This window comes from Mya arenaria, chromosome 7 (assembly GCF_026914265.1).
Source record: "Mya arenaria isolate MELC-2E11 chromosome 7, ASM2691426v1".
In the NCBI taxonomy this organism is placed as follows: domain Eukaryota; kingdom Metazoa; phylum Mollusca; class Bivalvia; order Myida; family Myidae; genus Mya; species Mya arenaria.
This window is the reverse complement of record NC_069128.1, coordinates 22,376,173-22,396,639: the sequence shown is the minus strand read 5'-3', so window position 1 is coordinate 22,396,639 and position 20,467 is coordinate 22,376,173. Positions and strand designations below refer to the sequence as shown.

General features: G+C 37.5%; 2 protein-coding genes across 3 annotated transcripts; one reads left to right on the top strand and one right to left on the bottom strand.

Moving 5' to 3' along the window:
- The first annotated feature begins 8,223 nt into the window (after positions 1-8,223).
- On the top strand, positions 8,224-10,490 carry LOC128239849 (interferon-induced protein 44-like). Of its 2 annotated transcripts, none has more exons than XM_052956290.1 (3): positions 8,224-8,382; positions 9,503-9,674; positions 10,036-10,490. In XM_052956290.1, the coding sequence occupies exons 1-3, from the start codon at positions 8,263-8,265 to the stop codon at positions 10,359-10,361; spliced, it is 618 nt and encodes a 205-aa protein (XP_052812250.1). In that variant the 5' UTR covers positions 8,224-8,262; the 3' UTR covers positions 10,362-10,490. The 2 variants fall into 2 exon arrangements, with proteins under 2 accessions (XP_052812250.1, XP_052812251.1); XM_052956291.1 differs by lacking the exon at positions 8,224-8,382 and adding an exon at positions 8,525-8,647.
- Positions 10,491-15,960: 5,470 nt separating this feature from the next.
- LOC128241779 (uncharacterized) lies at positions 15,961-20,198 on the bottom strand. The gene is made up of 2 exons (XM_052958861.1): positions 20,067-20,198; positions 15,961-18,893 (listed from the first exon to the last, which is right to left on the bottom strand). Exon 2 carries the CDS (start codon positions 18,811-18,813, stop codon positions 17,026-17,028), a length of 1,788 nt encoding a protein of 595 aa, XP_052814821.1. The 5' UTR covers positions 18,814-18,893; positions 20,067-20,198; the 3' UTR covers positions 15,961-17,025.
- Positions 20,199-20,467: the final 269 nt, after the last annotated feature.

Below are 20,467 nucleotides of genomic sequence, written 5' to 3'. Positions count from 1 at the left end.
GCTATAAAACTTACACCCATCACCTTTCATTTCAGACCAATCATGCCTATTTATATTTTGTTTTGACGAAGTCATTACCGTTTGTTCAGTGGACATATATATTCTGGGACACCCTGTATAAGCAACAGCAACATGAAAACACAATCGCAAATTTCATGACAAATTATACGAAAATATTTAGTATTTTGACTCTGGATTAAGACCACTCCAAATGCCAATTAAAAGGGAACAAATAGAGTTCTTTATAGTTTTATAGTTATCACTGGCATAACAATTATGGAACACATAAACTGATGCAACCCTCTGACGCATTTAAGATATAAATATAGCATGTTGGATATATTAACCAGAACATTCAATATGCCTATTATCTCGTTATAATTTGTTTCAGTGTTACATGGTACAGAGCAGCAATACAAACCTCCCTATCATTATTCCATACTTTGTTCTCAGCCTACTTGCCATGGCCCGACAGCCAAGATTTTCACCTGTACCCTGCACCCTAGTCTGAATAATACATATTTAAAATAATCTTTACTCATTAAGTAGTGATGGGCCGAAAGTCGGCGAAAGTCGATTAATTGTCAACTGGAACTCAGAAACACCGATCGGCGACGAAAAACTGCCTGGATCGATTAATCGAAGATTTTCCCCCATTCATTTAACAGCCTCGGATTGCACCTTTAGCGACTCATCCCTTTGTATATGTTCATTCTTTTCGCCTGATTGCTTTGGAGTACCTTCATTAGTGCGTGTTTGGACCACTAGAATACATACCCTATCAACAGAGTAGCTTTCAGTATTATAATAACAATTCATGTCCAGGAGTTTGTAGGTACTATGTCCATTTTCCTGGTATTTTGAAAGTCGCCGACATATTCGATTAATAAGTCGACTGTCTTGTCTTAATAATCGATGTTGAAAATCCAGCCGACTGCCCATCACTATCATTAAGCCAACTAAACGGAAAGTTGCAATGTTAGTACTAGTTATCACTCAGGTTCGGTTAACGATAGCAGAGTTATGCAAAAATCCGAACGGTATCTGTTCACCTCGGGTCTCATTGTCCAACATATAGATATTTAAATTGGAATCAAAACTGGTAATCATTTGCAGTATGCTCTGACAACATTTGCCCATTTGGCTTCAACATTAACCCATTCAGAGGTGCGGGCACACCTCGGGTTTGAATAACCTAGAGGGATGTTATATATAAACTCGATCATCATCATCAGTCCTTCAGTGAACGTCGAGAGCAGTCAACGATGCAATGTCTTCTGCAAAGATGAAATAATCATAAAATAGTTATCTACGGGGTTCCGGCTAGAAACAGCACCCTGACAAATATACAAGTCATCGGTCTGAAGCTCAACTGAGGACCAAGAATGTCGGAGGCTCAACCAATGACCTTGTAGTTTTCCAGAATCTTCATCTACCAGACCAAGAGCATCATCTAATCATCTTGCTAGTCTCAGGTTATCGTATATCTCGAAGCTGTTTTATGCCAGTACATCATAGACCTGTTTGTGATACAAAAGTCTCGTATATCAGCCTTCAGGTAGACAGGTCCAGAGCCAAATCGCTGATAGGTACTGAGCTGTGTGTCTCATAACACTCACGTTCGAAGCTATATCTCTCTCCCTCGGAACAATAAAAGGAGACAAGTCTCTGAACTCTGGCTAGTCCCTTTTTGTGAAAGGTCTTGAGATCATACTATACTCCCAAACCCTATAAGACTCAAACCTAAATACATTATATTCAGTTAAGTGATTCTTTTGTAAGAAGCCAAGCAGCTAGCTTTGGCTAATCATTTCTTTTGATTGATTGATTCTAGCGGATCACCATCCACCCATAGTAGTGGATCACCATCCACCCATAGTAGTGGATCACCATCCACCCATAGTAGTGGATCACCATCCACCCATAGTAGTGGATCACCATCCACCCATAGTAGCGGATCACCATCCACCCATAGTAGTGGATCACCATCCACCCATAGTAGTGGATCACCATCCACCCATAGTAGCGGATCACCATCCACCCATAGTAGTGGATCACCATCCACCCATAGTAGCGGATCACCATCCACCCATAGTAGCGGATCACCATCCACCCATAGTAGTGGATCAACATCCACCCATAGTAGCGGATCACCATCCACCCATAGCAGTGGATCAACATCCACCCATAGTAGCGGATCACCATCCACCCATAGTAGCGGATCACCATCCACCCATAGTAGTGGATCACCATCCACCCATAGTAGTGGATCACCATCCACCCATAGTAGCGGATCACCATCCACCCATAGTAGCGGATCATTTACCACCCATAGTAGTGGATCACCATCTACCCATAGTAGCGGATCACCATCCACCCATAGAAGCGGATCACCATCCACCCATAGTAGTGGATCACCATCCACCCATAGTAGTGGATCACCATCCACCCATAGTAGTGGATCACCATCCACCCATAGTAGTGGATCACCATCCACCCATAGTAGCGGATCACCATCCACCCATAGTAGCGGATCACCATCCACCCATAGTAGCGGATCACCATCCACCCATAGTAGCGGATCACCATCCACCCATAGTAGCGGATCAACATCCACCCATAGTAGCGGATCACCATCCACCCATAGTAGTGGATCACCATCCACCCATAGTAGTGGATCACCATCCACCCATAGTAGTGGATCACCATCCACCCATAGTAGCGGATCACCATCCACCCATAGTAGTGGATCACCATCCACCCATAGTAGCGGATCACCATCCACCCATAGTAATGGATCACCATCCACCCATAGTAGTGGATCATCATCCACCCATAGTAGTGGATCATTTACCACTGACAGTGGCTCATACCACATCGACATATTTTATTTATTTTCAACGCCCAATCATTTGTCTAATCACCAGCAGAAAGCAGCTACCAAAGGAATATTCATATATCATTATTATTCATTTTTGTGCGTCTCAAGCAACAAGACGTAACATCCAGATTAAAAGTCTAGGAAAATGAACTGATATAAATATCTACCAAAATAGCTGCTTGAACGACAGCAGGATCCCAGTTTGGCAGCTTCTTTAGTCCCAGTCTTTTACAATGGCGTTTTAGTTGTCGATAGCTGGAATGACAAAAGAATGTCAAATACATGCGTCGCGCTAGTAAAAAAAATCAACATCACAGGTGAGTAGACTAAGAGTATACAAAGAGGTGGGTTCGATCTTACGATCTTTACTTCGTTTGCTGACGAGTCGAGTTCTTGTTTCCGGTAGACTGACAGCTGTTATACATGTATATTTAACAATAATGTCAGCAATGATAACAGATGCAACAAAAGCATGATTTTTTTTTTTGGGGGGGGGGAGGGGGGCGTAAGGGACTATGTTCCAGATTGACTTGCTATCCTAGGTGACCACCCAAGATAAAATGCGAACAAAGCCAATTTTCACTTAAGTCAACATTTAAGTTTGAGTTTCAACGTGTCATATAATTACTTGTGTAAAATTTTAAGTCAAAAGTCATGTTGCTCTGTATGTTCCTAATGCTTGTTGTGAAATTCCAATTTTTATCGATTTTTGATTGTTTTGATTGTTTACATAATAAATTCAGCAAATAATACTATTTTAAAAACATTTCTGCAGTTTCAATTTGACTAAGGCTGTTTCATCAAAATACAACTGGCACGCCCCTGTACATTTACAAAGGCATTCTAACGTTATAGTTATCGTGTTACAACCCTAAAGGTAACAACTCCACTAAAGGTAACACCTTGCACTAAGGGTAACAATTTTGCGCCACCAAAGGTAACAACCTGCACTAAAGGTAACTTTGTCAGTGACACCAATGGTAACACATTTTACACCGGCACTAAAGGTAACTGGTCTCTGCACTAAAGGTAATTGACTTAAAACTAGTTGCATGATATATGCATTATATTATGCTGCCATTTGATATGTTCCCTGATACATTTTTGTACTGTTATTTTATAACAAGTGGCAGCATTGATATTTTTTTATTTGTGTGTTTTACAGTGTAAATTTATTTCTCCTACTTTCACATATAATGTTTGCGCTTATGACCATTCGAAGAATAAGGAAAGGTATCCTGTTTACCACGGCGTCGGCATTGGTGTCGGTGTCAGCTTTTCCGTCACATCATGATTAAGTTGTTCATACCAGTCCAATTTATCTCTTAAATTTTAAAGACATGGCATTAAAGCTTTGAGTACTTGTTCACTATTATGACACCCATCAGTCAGCTACAACAAAAACAGTCAGCTACAGGAAAATCACAGACACGAGGCATACCACCACCCCAGACCTGAAACACACACATATACAGGCAAGACAACACAAAGACAAAGGAGCACACACATACACAAAGACACCCCTACCCAAACCAAAGAGTAATTGATATGCACTTGGGGTCTCCGCCTTGGAGCAGGGCTGTTACCTTTAGTGCAGGTTGTAACCTTTGGTGTCGCAAAAGTGTTACTTTTTGTGCAGGGTGTTACCTTTAGTGCAGATGTTACCTTTAGGGTTGCTACAATCGTAACCTCATTGACTTTATCCTTATGTTTACATTATGCAGACATGTATACAACATGTAAACGGCTTAGAAAGTACGTGATATATGCGTGCAGTTCCACTACGCCTTGATCATTAGATGTATAGATGTATAACTTACCTTAAAATAATATTTTGTTTAACTTCTAGGAAGGTCAGCGTTTCAGTTAATGAAAAACCGGCTGAAAAGTAATCCCTGATACGCGAGTCTAATTCGTCTTCCATGTGTACGCATATCCAAACGGAAGGCGAAAGTGCGATATTAAAATATCGTGTTTTCGCCTTCGCGGTCAGTAGGGCGAAAACACGAAAACACGATACAAGATCGCGAAAACACGATGCGAAAAATATCGCGTTTTCGCGCTATTAATATCGTGTTTTAGCGTTTTCGCCCTACTGACCGCGAAGGCGAAAACACGAAAACACGATGGGAGATCGAGGGCGAAAACGCGAAACCACGATATTAATAGCGCGAAAACGCGATAATTTTCGCATCGTGTTTTCGCGATCTTGTATCGTGTTTTCGCGTCAATGCATCGTGTTTTCGCGATTTCGCCCTTACGGCGACAGCGCGAAACCACGATGGCCCTAACGGAATTCCGTACTACGGAGTGTTCCGTTTAATGATATTAGCTCCATTCCTTCAGCCACCTTGTTATCGTTCCTACTTTCGATTTGCTGTACTATCTAACAGCCTAGAAACACAGTGACTTGAAGTCTAAATAGACTATTTAGACAAATCGAGATTTTCTGACTTTGTAAAAGTGCCGTAATTCATAGTTATTTATGCTAGATAGTTGGTATGAGTGACTCCTTTGATGAATCTGAAGAAAAATATATATATTTTAGGTTATTTTAGGTAAAATTTCACTAATTTTTTTTAGAGGTCAAAATTCAGCACATTCCCTTCAAGTCACTGTGCCTAGAAAACGATATAATTATATAAATGGTGTTCTAGTCTTCCCTTCAAAATGTAATAATCATATTTGTTACTAAGATAGTATTTATTTAGTGTAGTGTAACAAGTCATCTCCAATAAAGTAAATATTCAGTATTTTCAGTCAAGCTTATTTTACAACTTTCGATTGCCTACAGTCTTACAATAAATAATAGGAAATCGAAAGTAGCAATAGTTCTACTGATAATATTAAAACTTAGTTGAAGATGACTTGTTACGCTACACCATTGAAATGCATTAGTGGTCCCCTTCTTTCTTAATCCTCATTAACGACATTATTACATAAATAATTCCCCTCTCAGGCTCGGGGGGGGGGGGGTATTTTACGACGTCACATCACCAAGAAGTTTCCAATCATCGGCGTCTTACCCGGTGATGTTACTAGTCTTATTAGGTTTCGGGCCATACCTGGTTAGAGCTCTTTTATACGCTCCAGTGTTTATTTTTATCACAATGTCATGGAACCCCCGTTTATCGTCCCTCCCGGAATATGGTAAGTTGTTATTGCTGAGCCGGGGTATCGAGTCGACGGCCCTGGATTGACAGTCACTGAGTGGCTTTAAGCTAGACCACGGATCCGCCACTACACAAGGTTGTTGCATTGAATGATGATTCGGCATTTTAAATACTCAATGATGACAATAATTCTGCCGTTGCTCAACTTAACAACGCCATTTCTCATACCATATCTGTGCATAGCGTTGGTATCATTGAAACCAGCAGAAACTGAAGAGCATATCTTCTCTAAAAATACCATCACACCGGTGCGTCTACCTGTCTTCATTTCGACAATCTTAAGGATTTTTTTCTATAAACATAGTTAACCCCATGCCATGAGGTTGTCAGAGTGGCTTTCTACGATATTAGATACAGCCTTTTCGACTGTCTTAACTCTCTTCTCGTTGGGTCCAAGTCCAGAGCTACATTTGGCACACTCTGTGTACATTTGTTTATTGGAGCAGACCGCATTCTACTTTCTCTACCTAACCTGTCTAAATATGTGCTTGCTTTTTAAACTTACCTGTCAATTTGCATTTATTCCCCAAAATATTCTACATAATTTATTTAAAACGTCGACCAACTTTACCCAATTCATAAGCAGCTCGATGCATGGTGTGACAGAAGTCCTTGCATAAGCTTTAAGCTATGGAAGAAAAGCCATGGCGAAAAACGAGCCAATGGAGTCAGAAGGTTAGTTTACTGATTTCCGGATTGGATGTTCTAATATTACTGCTTTTAACATGCATTGTTTTTTTGTTTGTAATGAAATACCCCATGGTCCGTCAGTCCGTCGGTCTATCCGTTCATCCGTCCCCATGGTTTCCTATCAATAACTTGCGAAGTTTGAGGCCGTTGAATCTCACATTTAGGCAAGAAAGTGATAACTAACAGCCCGTTGCGATTTTGAGCTCTGTGGTCAAAGGTCAAGGTCGTGGTGTCCTTGAGCTGAAAAACGTTTCCGACCATAGCTGTAGAACCATTGGACCTAGGGTCTCAAACATGCTATGCAGATTTGTCATGGCCGAAAGATGAACTCATACGATTTTTGGATCAAAGGTCAAGGTCGTGGTGAAATTGATCTGAAAAACGTTTTTCGATCAATAACTGAAGATCGCTTGGACATAGGACCTCTAATGTGGTAGAGAGGTTGGTCATGGCCGCATATGACCCCTTTTGATTTCAAAGGCTTAGGTCAATAATTAATAAAAACTATGGCCATATGATCCTCATACTAGGCTGTTCGAACACTACCAGCGGATGACCCTATTGATAATGGATACCAGGATATCAATATGTTAAACCTGGTCAAGCCCTTTACCTATTACATTCACTTAAAAGTTATCCAGTGTTAGTTCGTTTTTTTAATTCTCTTTAACATAAAAGTTGGTTTGTTTTGCATACTTTTATTAATATTAGCAATAATTATATCTAATACTATGTACAGTGTTCACATATATTTATATTTAATAATGCCCAACACTATCTTTTAAGAGTATAACAGACAGGAATCGACATTCCCTTCATTTAGCAGTGATTTATCATCTTCGTGTTTCACTTTGCTCATTAAAAATGTAAGCAATTGCATGGGAAGGTAGTGATGAAAAAACGTTAGAAAGTAAAGGTTACTGTTTGTATTGGTCCAACAACTAACATGTCCAACGGAGACTTTGGGGGGATTTGTCACGTTCTTGTGACATCTCTTGCTTGAGTGTTAATATTCATGTTCATTGTTTTGGGATCAGAAATATAAAGAAAACATAACGTTGCATTAAGTGTTAATTAGTTCAATCGGTACCATTATAAAGACAACGGAAATATATGTTCTTAATTGTATTTTGAACAGCTAACGATTAATTATATATTTCGTGTTGTTTTTGTTTCTATTGATTCTACATGTGTTACATCTCTATATGAAAAACAAAATTATCGAGGACTCATCTTACTTGAATTAAATTGAATTGAACTATTCTCATTTTCAGATATTGTCGGAACTATACAGGACACATTTTCCCTTTAATCGGCATAGGGACTTGATGCATTCTGGATCGCACTGTTTGGTCCCTCGGGTGGGGAAAGTCAAGTTGCATAAACATTTTGTTGTCGGCATCTGCAATATTGTTGTTCTACAATTTAATGTTGTTTCCATTTTTCTAGAAAATGCTGGAGGACATTGCTTCTCTTAAGCCAGTATTTGGGCTCGGCGTAACTGACTTCCGGATTGCAATGTTCGGGCCGGTGGGAGGGGGAAAGTCCAGCTGCGTCAACACTCTGTTGTCAACGTTTGCTGGTAGAATATCACAGCGAGCGTCTACGGGGTGTGGCAGAACAGGCACGACAACATCGGTTAGACATTCCCTTAACCATTATCATTATTCAGAACTTTTTAATTGGAAAGAGTGTAATAATAGACTGTCTATATGTTGCTTTACAAGTTTCACGAGACCATCCTTTATTTTGTTTTTAGTACACTCCATATCCACTGAAGTCCAGTTCTGGGTCGTCGTCAAACATTCGAGTTTATGATACTCCTGGATTTACTGAAACTTCTGGATTGGATATGATAGATTTCTATCACATATTAGAGGGGCATGTTTGCGATCACTTTATGGTTAGTGAATAACATCCTTGTAGTTTCTCTACTCATTTATTCGCTTATATAAATTCAATCACTAAATATTATTTGAGGAAATATACCTCAACTTATCTGGACTGTGAGCAACTAATACCACAATACACCGCAGGGTATTTTGTACGTTAAGGTTTTCTGAAAGTACGATAAAATCCTATTTTTAACGTTTGAATCTGAAATTTGCCGATTTGGCTTTAAGGAATAACGGCTGTAATGTCCGTTACCTGTCGGTATTAAATGCGTCCATCAATTTTAAGATAGAAATGGGAATGTGTCATGATATTGTCTCATTTCAATCTGATGATGAAATTATTAAATGCTTCATAACGTAATAACTTAAACTTAAGCATCTCAAAGCTTTTCCGTTACTTGAGTTACGTAATCTAAATATGGTTTCCTTTGAAAATAGCCTTTTTTGGAGAAAAAGATCTTAGTGTGCAAAATGTGTTGCAATGTTATATTTTCTTTAGCCTAAATACGAAAATAGGCTATTTTCGCGAAAACAAGATTAGAAATGTTTGAAATGAAATGAGTTATATTTTTTTTTTGATTAAAACTTGAAGTATATATTAAAACGTTCTTAAATTTAGATGATGGTTATTAAGCATTTATTTTATCGAAAACGAGATTTTGATTAAAAATGTAAAAATATAGTTAGTTTTTTTGCAAATAAATAAGGCTTTGCGAACACTTGTATGTGTTTTATTTCTTATTTCTTGTACACATAATGTTTTAATTATATCATCTGGTGCGTACAGTTTTATTGAAGAAAATCTGATCAAACCCTACAAATAACGACTTTAATATATAAAAATGCAAATCTCTTTTACTCAGTTTCACCCATCAGCCCACATTACATGGAAGTCAGAGAAGTTTGTTCAGAAACCAACAATGAACCATCGTATTCATTGTGGAGTGATCGGCATTGATGCTTCGACGGTTGATGTTTTCACAGATGAAAACACGTCTAAACTGAAAGCACTAAAATCCTTGATGGACGAAAAAGGTAAAGGATAATATATTAACATTATGGTCTGAAATACCGTATGGCGTTCACGTATAGTTTAAACATAATCTAGACAAACTTGTATAACTTACAAAATAAAATCGGTCCTTTAATCCATTTCGAGCCATCGAGGATATCGAGCCAAGCAAAATCGAGGCAACGAGTTTTGACTGTAGTTGTTTCAATACAAATATTCGTTATGGTCAGAGCATCGCTTGTACACGCCCACCATACATCACTAAACTCATGAGTATAGCGATGACGTTCTTTGATTTATTAATTAAATTTGACGTAAAAAACAAATATAACTTCTTCGATTCGCAACAGTTTGGATTGCATTTTATCCGATTTCTTTTTTCAGGGATCCCTTGTGTTGTTCTACTGACCAAAATCGACAAGGTTGCTCCTGAACTGGAAGACAACTGGAAGACGACCTTTAAAGATCCAAATATCAAGGAGTGCGTGGACAAAGCCGCGACCGCCATTGGAATCAGTAGAAACAACGTGCACCCAGTGAAGAATTACGAGATAGAAGTAGAGGTCGACGAAGATTTGAATGTGCTGTCGCTGTTGGCGTTGCGGCAAATCATACACCTCTCGATGGATCACATGGAAAACGTGAAGTTGCGAGAAGACGGAAATGCTGTTTCTGAGAGCGCGGAAGCGGTGGGGTCAGATACCGCTTAAATTTAAAAGGAGTTTTTATTCAGTAACGTGAGATGGCGTTAATCTTACAGGGTGTTCACATTAATTAATTCGGATTCTTTGTTTTCATTATTGCTAATACATGGTAAGGTATTCAAACTTGGTAGGGAGGATAGTCTTTTTCAGCAGATGACCACTTTTGATTTTAAAGTCGGACGATCAAAGGTCACGGTCGTGGTGACCTTTAACACAAAAAGGGTGTCCGATTGATAAGTAGAGTATCCTCGGGACTCAAGCTTAGAAGGGAGATTATGCCCAGCAAATGAAGTCTATTGATTTTACCGTCTGAATTTTAAAGGTCAGGGTCGCAGTGACCTTGAACACAAACAACTTTATCCGAATAATACTTAGTGTATGTTCGGGCATACGGTTTTCAAACTTGATAGGGATGTTGATCATGACAAGCAATTTCAACCCAATTGAAAATTAGGTCAAATGACACGGTCGCTGTGGCGGTGACCTCTACCCTTCTGTTTTTGTACTCATTAGGTTAAAAGTCATGTTGGAAAAATATTTTTAACCACATAAATTGACGTTTAAGTAGCTATCTGTATAACTCTATAAATGATTTGGCCCATATTCTGAACTTTATATTATCCATTGAAATAATTCACTGGTCCATAACTATTACTACTACAATCAAACGTGTAGGGATGTTGGTCATAACCTTAAATTGTCCAACATATTTTTAATGCGAATGACTGTGAATTGGCTGCGGTTAAGGATGCTTGCTTGTTTTACAACCATCTTCTATGCTAAAAAATAGCCGTCTGCCCGACAAGGCCCATGGGACAGCTTATGTCAGTTTTGATTTGTTTTTGCTTGTGCCTTCTGGGTATGGCTTTGCTTGAATACTTGTTTGTTTCAGTGTTTTAGTTGTCAGCTGATAGTTCATTTATTGTATTACATAATATATAAGTTTTTATAATTGTACATAACTTGTTACAAAACCATTTGTATAAAAGAAAACGATTAGCAAAAAAGACATTAACAATGGTTATAAGTTTGTTTAATCGTTGCGTTATATGTTTATAATTTTCGATAGCGGAAGAATTTAACACTGTGTTTCTTATGTGTACGTGTAAGAATTCTAATGTTTTTAGGATTAATATAATGAGTATCTACATTATGTGTTTCAAATTTTGTGTCTACGTATTTTGTGACATGTTCTCGTAAGTTTTTCCGTTTTAAAACACCAGAAATTATAATTTCGTTGATAAACGACAACTTGAATACATTGCCATTCAGTTGAAAACAGCATTTTCTATCTTTAATATATTCAATATCAATAAAAGTCAAAAGTGGATTACTAGAAACAATGCTTTAAACCGGTTATTTGTATTAGATGTATAAGATGTATCTGACAACCAAGAACACAAACGTATGACGTACAATTTGGATCAAAGGTCACCTTAAGCCGACTCCAGTGTCACAAGGGTGTGTAAGCTTATTTATATTTACACTCGGGCAAAGCCAATTCAGCGAGGGCTCCGATGAGATTGTTATTCATTTTATTTTTATTTTGGAGCATGGTGCAAAGACAGAATTTAACCCTGGTTCTTTAATGTGCATCAGTGTATAGCAATGTCACACGGGACCCCCATTTAACGTCCCTCCCGGACGACGATAAGTATTTTTTTAGTGGTGCGGTGGGGAATCGAACCTGCGACCCCTGGCTTTTAAGTGAAGTGTGTTACCACAACACCACCGATTCGCCACTAAATTAGAGGCGCACATTTATTTCATTCTTATAACTGCCGGTGCACCTTTACATTAAGATCCCTCTATGTTGAGACTAGCACCTCAAATTAGGCAGGTGCAGCTCTAACTTAGATAGGGGATCAATTTAGAGTAAGGTTAATACCCTGATATTGTATTTGCAACATCAAAAGGTTTGATATTTGATGGTATGAATTAAAATGTTTTAATAAACAAACAAGACACTACTTTAACATATCATTTATACAGTAAATACAAGCACGAGCACAAAACAATATATATATAACATTCATTGTATTAAAAAGATAAATAATGTAAACAACTTGTCAAGATCTTTATTATTTTGAGATAGCAAGTTTTTATATCTGTTGATAAAATGTAATGCACGAAAACGCTAATTAGTTGTGATATTATAGTGAATGTTAAAGGCGCACATAATGAGTTTAATAAATAAATAAAATAATTTTTTACAACAAACAATTATAAACATAATTTCATTCATTTTGGTAGCCTAAAGAAGATCACTCGAAAGCATTACATACGTTGTCAGTTATGAACAGTGCAACAAAGTCAACGCCCACTTGCACCGGTCAAGCTTATCTTATAGCCAACACTCATTTACAACATATATACAATGTCAACGCCCACTTGCACCGGTCAAGCTTATCTTATAGCCAACACTCGTTTACAACATGTATACAATGTCAACGCCCACTTGCACCGGTCAAGCTTATCTTATAGCCAACACTCGTTTACAACATATATACAATGTCAACGCCCACTTGCACCGGTCAAGCTTATCTTATAGCCAACACTCGTTTACAACATATATACAATGTCAACGCCAACGTGCACCGGTCAAGCTTATCTTATAGCCAACACTCATTTACAACATATATACAATGTCAACGCCAACGTGCACCGTTCAAGCTTATCTTATAGCCAACACTCATTTACAACATGTATACAATGTCAACGCCCACTTGCACCGGTCAAGCTTATCTTATAGCCAACACTCGTTTACAACATATATACAAAGTCAACGCCCACTTGCACCGGTCAAGCTTATCTTATAGCCAACACTCATTTACAACATATATACAATGTCAACGCCAACGTGCACCGTTCAAGCTTATCTTATAGCCAACACTCATTTACAACATGTATACAATGTCAACGCCAACGTGCACCGTTCAAGCTTATCTTATAGCCAACACTCATTTACAACATGTATACAATGTCAACGCCCACTTGCACCGGTCAAGCTTATCTTATAGCCAACACTCGTTTACAACATATATACAATGTCAACGCCCACGTGCACCGGTCAAGTTTATCTTATAGCCAACACTCATTTACAACATATATACAATGTCAACGCCCACTTGCACCGGTCAAGCTTATTTTATAGCCAACACTCATTTACAACATATATACAATGTCAACGCCCTCTTGCACCGGTCAAGTTTATCTTATAGCCAACACTCATTTACAACATATATACAATGACCCAAAAGGACCAACAAATAAATAACTACACTGTAGACTAAATTCATACACCATATATCAAATAGTTTAGCAATTGTCATATATAATGCTGGTCATGTTAGAATTTTAGAGACATTTGAACTAATAAACTGACAAACTGGTGCAACTTTCAATGGTTTGCCCACATATGAGAGGGCGGGGCATAAGATAGAGACTAAGACAGCCGGGGGTTCCAGCAAGCTAGTAATTTATAGATGCCACCCTAATGCTAGCTACTATTCTGTATAAATGCAAACCTAATGCTATTTATTTATATGTAACATGCCAGACTAATGCTAGCTACTCATGTTGGTGCCATGCTTATGTTAGCTACTTATATGTAGATGCTAGACTAATGTTAGCATCTCATATGTTGATGACAGACTAATGTCAGCTACTTAAATGTGAATGACATAATAACGTGAGCTACTTATATGTAGATGCCAGACTAATTTTAGCTACTCTTATGTAGATGCAAGACTAATGTCCGCTTCTAAAATGTTAATGACATAATAACGTGAGCTACTCATATGTGGATGCCAGACTTATTCTAGCTACTCTTATGTGGATGCCAGACTAATGTCAGCTACTAAAATGTGAATACTATAATACTGTGAGCTACTCATATGTGGATGCCAGGCGTATGCTAGCTTCTCATAATTATGTAGATTCCAGACTAATGTTAGCTACTCCTATATAGATGCCAGACTAATGCAAGATACTTATTCGTTGATGCCAGACTAATGCGAGATACTAATTCTAGATGTCAGATTAATGTAAGCTACTAATTTGTATATGCCAGACTAATGCAAGATACTAATTGTAGATGTCAGACTAAAGTTAGATACTAATTTGTAGATGTCAGACTAATGAAAGATATTAATTGTAGATGCTAGACTAATGTTAGCTACTCATATAGATGCTAGACTAATGTTAGCTACTCATATGTAGATGCCAGACTAATGTTAGCTACTCATATGTAGATGCCAGACTAATGTTAGCTACTCATATGTAGATGCCAGACTAATGTTAGCTACTCATATGTAGATGCCAGACTAATGTTAGCTACTCATATAGATGCTAGACTAATGCCAGCTACTGATATGTAGATGCCAGACTAATGTTAGCTACTCATATAGATGCTAGACTAATGTTAGCTACTCATATGTAGATGCCAGACTAATGTTAGCTACTCATTTGTAGATGCCAGACTAATGTTAGCTACTCATATGTAGATGCCAGACTAATGTTAGCTACTCATATGTAGATGCCAGACTAATGTTAGATACTCATATGTAGATGCCAGACTAATGTTAGCTACTCATATAGATGCTAGACTAATGTTAGCTACTCATATGTAGATGCCAGACTAATGTTAGCTACTCATATGTAGATGCCAGACTAATGTTAGCTACTCATATGTAGATGCCAGACTAATGTTAGCTACTCATATGTAGATGCCAGACTAATGTTAGCTACTCATATGTAGATGCCAGACTAATGTTATCTACTCATATAGATGCTAGACTAATGCTAGCTACTGATATGTAGATGCCAGACTAATGTTAGCTACTCATATGTAGATGCCAGACTAATGTTAGCTACTCATATAGATGCTAGACTAATGCTAGCTACTCATATGTAGATGCCAGACTAATGTTAGCTACTCATATAGATGCTAGCTACTGATATGTAGATGCCAGACTAATGTTCGCTATTAATATGTAGATGTCACTATGTAGATGACACTCCATTTATAAAAACGTATTCAAGCAATATGTAGAAAAACAAGTACTAAATACATGGAACAGTTTCAAAAAAGTTCACAGTAATTACTCGGATACGTTTGATTCGCCATAAGTTATCCGATGCACGTCTTAAAAAAAGTGCAGTTTTACCTAATCTTTTTCAATATTCTTGGGCGTGGTTTACCTTTAATCTTATGATAATTTCAATCAGAAATTAAAATAACTATACACATATCAGAACCTTTAAATCGACTGTAACTTTTTTGCATGAAATAGTTGGATTCAGTTCTACACAAATCGAACCTACTCTCTAATTATCTAATACAGCGTAAAATTATACAACCAGGGATTTCTCTCAATTATGGATATAAATGCAAAACTGTCAACATATAGTTAAATAAATACGATCATATACAGATGTTGTAATTAAATACAAACTCGTATTATATTATTGAATTACTTATTTGCATTAAAAAGTTGTTTTCAAATCTTCACAAGTTGAACTTTCACTCTAATCATTGAATACAGCATTAAACTATACATGTTGCGATTTCTCACAGTCGGAAATATAAATGCAAAGATGTAAACAAGATTTTTGAAATTTATGATCATACCCTATTGTTCTAATAAAACACAAACTTGTATAATAAAATAACAACCTACGAAATTAAACACTAATAAAATAAAACAAAAGTAGCCGCTACGTTGTTCAATATTGCTATATCTTACACAGGAATTTGAAAGCACTTTCTCGGCGGAAACTTGCACTTACATTCAATTTTACGAATTTTTGTAAGTGCATGTTGATGACATATCCATAGTGCTTCCTCAAACGACATTCCCTGGCTAAAAGCATGTTGTTTTTTTAATGTCAAGCAAATCTGGCCTTGATTAATGCAATATCCGATACACATTTCTAATTTTTGGACTGCAGAAAATTGAAATAGTCCAATAATATTTTACTTTTTTATATTTGGTTGAAATACGGTATAACGACTATGTTTTGCATTAGAACAAAATGAAGCGGGGCGTACAAACTTAAGCAGCAGAGACCGATAAACTGAACATTACTTTTTACTTGGCCTTACATATCATCTCGGCTGATAGCAATCCCAGTGTAAAGGTCGAATGTACTTGTAATGCCTTATATGATCTCTGCATTTAAATAGTGCACAGGACAATATTTTACAAAAAAATACATAAGGATCACGTACACAAAACAACGCTTGAACTAATATGAACACAATTACTATGGAATAAAACTAATTAATAAACATCATTCTGATAGGCTGTATTTGGCTCAATGAGATTTTGTTCCCAAACAAAGTATTTTGTGATCATTGCCATGTACTAGAGGATACACTGTCGTTTTATATGAGATTGCAAATATGTTTGGTAAATTCATATTAATTGACACTCGCGCTAAATTTTCTAAACGATACAATTTGCGTTCATTTTGCATGAACCGATCGACCTTTCGTGACCTCGGTAGGCGGAGTATCGCAAGAATGACCTTGGCCATGCATATGTAAAACACGAACGCAAAATCCAAGGAACAGATCGACCGAGCGTTCATACTGCATAAAGGAATGAAAAATAAGAATGAATCCTTTTGTATGTTTGAACATTCCGATAAAACTTGCCCTACAACGTCAATTTATCTTCAGACTTTCATGGCTAATGACGTCATCGTGATCATTGTCGTCAGCCTGGTCACAGATGTCACTTTGTCCTGAAAATCCACGTCTGATTCTCGGCAACTTACACCAGCGCGCAAAATGGCTGGTATCATTTGAGAAAAACACAAAACGTTGTTCCCCTACTCTTGACCTTGCCCTTGCAATTACCTTTTCCGTTTCGTACACTTCAAAGTCTGTTGTTTTGTATTCAAGAACACATTGACTGCCATCAAACGGCAGCGTGACCTCCTCATCCTTAATTGTCCTATGCGAAAATAAACCACAAAACGCATAATGGGCGATTCGACATTTCATTGAGGTTTTGTTGGAATGTTCTGTTTCCAGGACAACTGCATCGTGGAGTAAATTCCAGTAGTAGAATCTGATGATGTCACCAGGTGCTACGTCATCTGCTGACGTAATAGGTCTCGTGGACACGTTCAGTAAGGGCTCATTCAGTTTATAGCATTTGTTACAAATGTGTTTTCTCTCATGTAGAAATTCGTTGCGTTTCCTCTCGTCACTCAAACCAACAAATCCATTAAGTACAAAGAGCCTGGCAACCAGTTCCACTTTGATAACTTGCAAACTAAATTTCTTTCCTGTGACGCAAAACGTTGCGAAATGCTCACAATTGTTATCCAATAAATGATAGTCGTATTTACTAGTTGTACCTTTAGCTTCGCAAATAGCCTTTGCCCTGCTGGCTACTTTGATGTTTTCGAAGACTCGTTTTTTGTATACCACGACATGAATCCGGTCTTTAGTAAAATCCAATGACCTTTCAGATTCTTTTATCAATGCTTTCCTACCAAATGGGAAAATACCAAATACTGCCCCGGAAAAGCTATTTGTAGCCTCTATTATTTTGATCTTTTCATTTCCAAATTTTGCCGAAACAATTGCATGATGATCGTAAATTCTTCCGTTATATGTGATATGATCTCCGATTTCTATATCGTCATAAGAAAAGACTGGGATTGCTTTCACGCATTCGATGCATTGCCCAAAGTGTTCAATGTCTTTTTGGTCTATTCGAAAATCATATTTTATAAGCTCGTCGACGTCTGTTCTCTCGGGTAGAATGCTTTCACTTTCCGATGCACGGCTTGACCTTTGAACTTGGACTGATTTAAAATCAAGCGGTCTCTGCTCGTCGACGTCTGTTCTCTCGGACGGAATGCTTTCACTTTCCGATGCAAGTTTTGACCTTTGATCTTGGACTGAATTATCATTAAGCGGTCTCTGCTCGTCGACGGCTGTTTTCTCGGGTGGAATGCTTTCACTTTCCGATGCAAGCTTTAACCTTTGAACTTTGACTGAATTATCAGTAAGCGGTCTCTGCTCGTCTTCGGCTGTTTTCTCGGGTGGAATGCTTTCACTTTCCGATGCAAGTTTTGACCTTTGATCGTGGACTGAATTATCATTAAGCGGTCTCTGCTCGTCTACGGCTGTTTTCTCGGGTGGAATGCTTTCACTTTCCGATGCAAGTTTTGACCTTTGATCTTGGACTGAATTATCATTAAGCGGTCTCTGCTCGTCTACGGCTGTTTTCTCGGGTGGAATGCTTTCACTTTCCGATGCAAGCTTTAACCTTTGAACTTTGACTGAATTATCATTAAGCGGTCTCTGCTCGTCTACGGCTGTTTTCTCGGGTGGAATGCTTTCACTTTCCGATGCAAGTTTTGACCTTTGAACTTGGACTGAATTATCATTAAGCGGTCTCTGCATCCCCGGTGAACTGTCTTTAACATTTGTCATTTTGTATGGTTCATGTCCAATGTCAAAGTAATCGATTTTCCCTGATGCACTGCAGTGTCATTCCTTAGAAGCGGTAAATTCTGAATTAAATAATAACAATATATACATTTATTATGTTTGTATTAGTAACAAAGTTACTAAATAATTAGCCTAAGTGAATAACACATAATTGAGACTGACACATGTAGTTATTGAGTCGACAATATATATAAACTCCCCTTCAATAATTTATATATTTTCCATCCTTTAATTTTTCTTCTAAATCCTGTTTATATCATTACATGTATTTCCTTTCAGGCGGTTCATGGAGTGTGTCAGTGAAGTATTAGTAGATATTTTAAAATATAAATATAAATCAAACGCCATGGTTTCACAATGTAAATTCAACCTGGCGTGCTTTCCACAATAAGCATACAAATAAATGCAACATATGCTGTCAGGTTACAATCACTTTCAATTATCGTTCAAGTTGGTTTCTACTTTCGGTTTAGTTTAACACTTGCATTACCTGCATTAATATTTCTAAATGAGTATAATGGCACTAGCGGATTTAGACGGGGGCACACCCGGCGCGCGCCCTCTATAATTGTTAAGGTTTATTCAATATCCAAGGAACAACTTGAATGCAATATTTCAGACTAAAATATCTCAATATTTCCTTCAAGCCCCAATTAACCAATTAAACCATGTATTATTTGTATTTTTGGGAATCGACCGCACGCTCATTGTTGTTCTTCCAAAGTTCGCCCCCTCTAACGCATAATCCTAAAACCGCCCCTGTATTGTGTTTTTCAACAAACGGCCCCTGTAATGTGTTTTTCAACAAAATGCTTTAGGCGTGATTATCACGAGTAAAGAATGAGTCAAATATCTATTAAGCTAAAAATATTTTCAACATTTCTTCAAAGTCACTTCATTGTTCCACAGTAATTCGATGCTAGTAATTTATAAATCAGGTTTATGATTTATAAATATGCACCCAACATGTGAACATGGTATATTTGCATGCCATAATTTGAATGTTATCTTCCACAAGTTATTTGATCGTATTCAATATTTCTTTGTTTGTTATTTTCGTTCTGTATTAAAAAATCCGTTGATCTATTTTCAGTATTGTTTGTTTATTTCGTTCTGTATTGCAAAATGCGTTGTTCTATTTTCAGCATTAAAGATTAGGGTTTAATATCAATACAGACATTAACACAGTCGAAACATTGATACTCGCATGAAAACAGTAACGTTCTGATGTTTACCTTTTTGCAAACATAAAATCCTTTAGCCTGGTTTGCACTAGTTAACATTCAGCTTTTAAAACATTTGTTTACAACATCCTTCATCGAGCTAGAGATTATATTCAATGTTTTTTGTCTGGATATTTATGGGGATTTCCCACCGAGACTCCAGCAGACGAAAAACGAAAACATTGAACGCTAAGATCCACTCAGGATTGTACGCACTACAAGGCGGTTTAAAGCTGCAGTTTATTTCTAAAAATATTAGTGTGACTTTATATGTCAAACATGTATGAGGAGTGTTGTTCGAAAGGAATTACCGTTCCGAACTGTTCTATTTGTGGCGTGTGCATTGTAGCAAATTCTGTATTTCTGTGATTGAAACACTCGACTGGAAAACAGCAGTAAGTATAAACTTATAT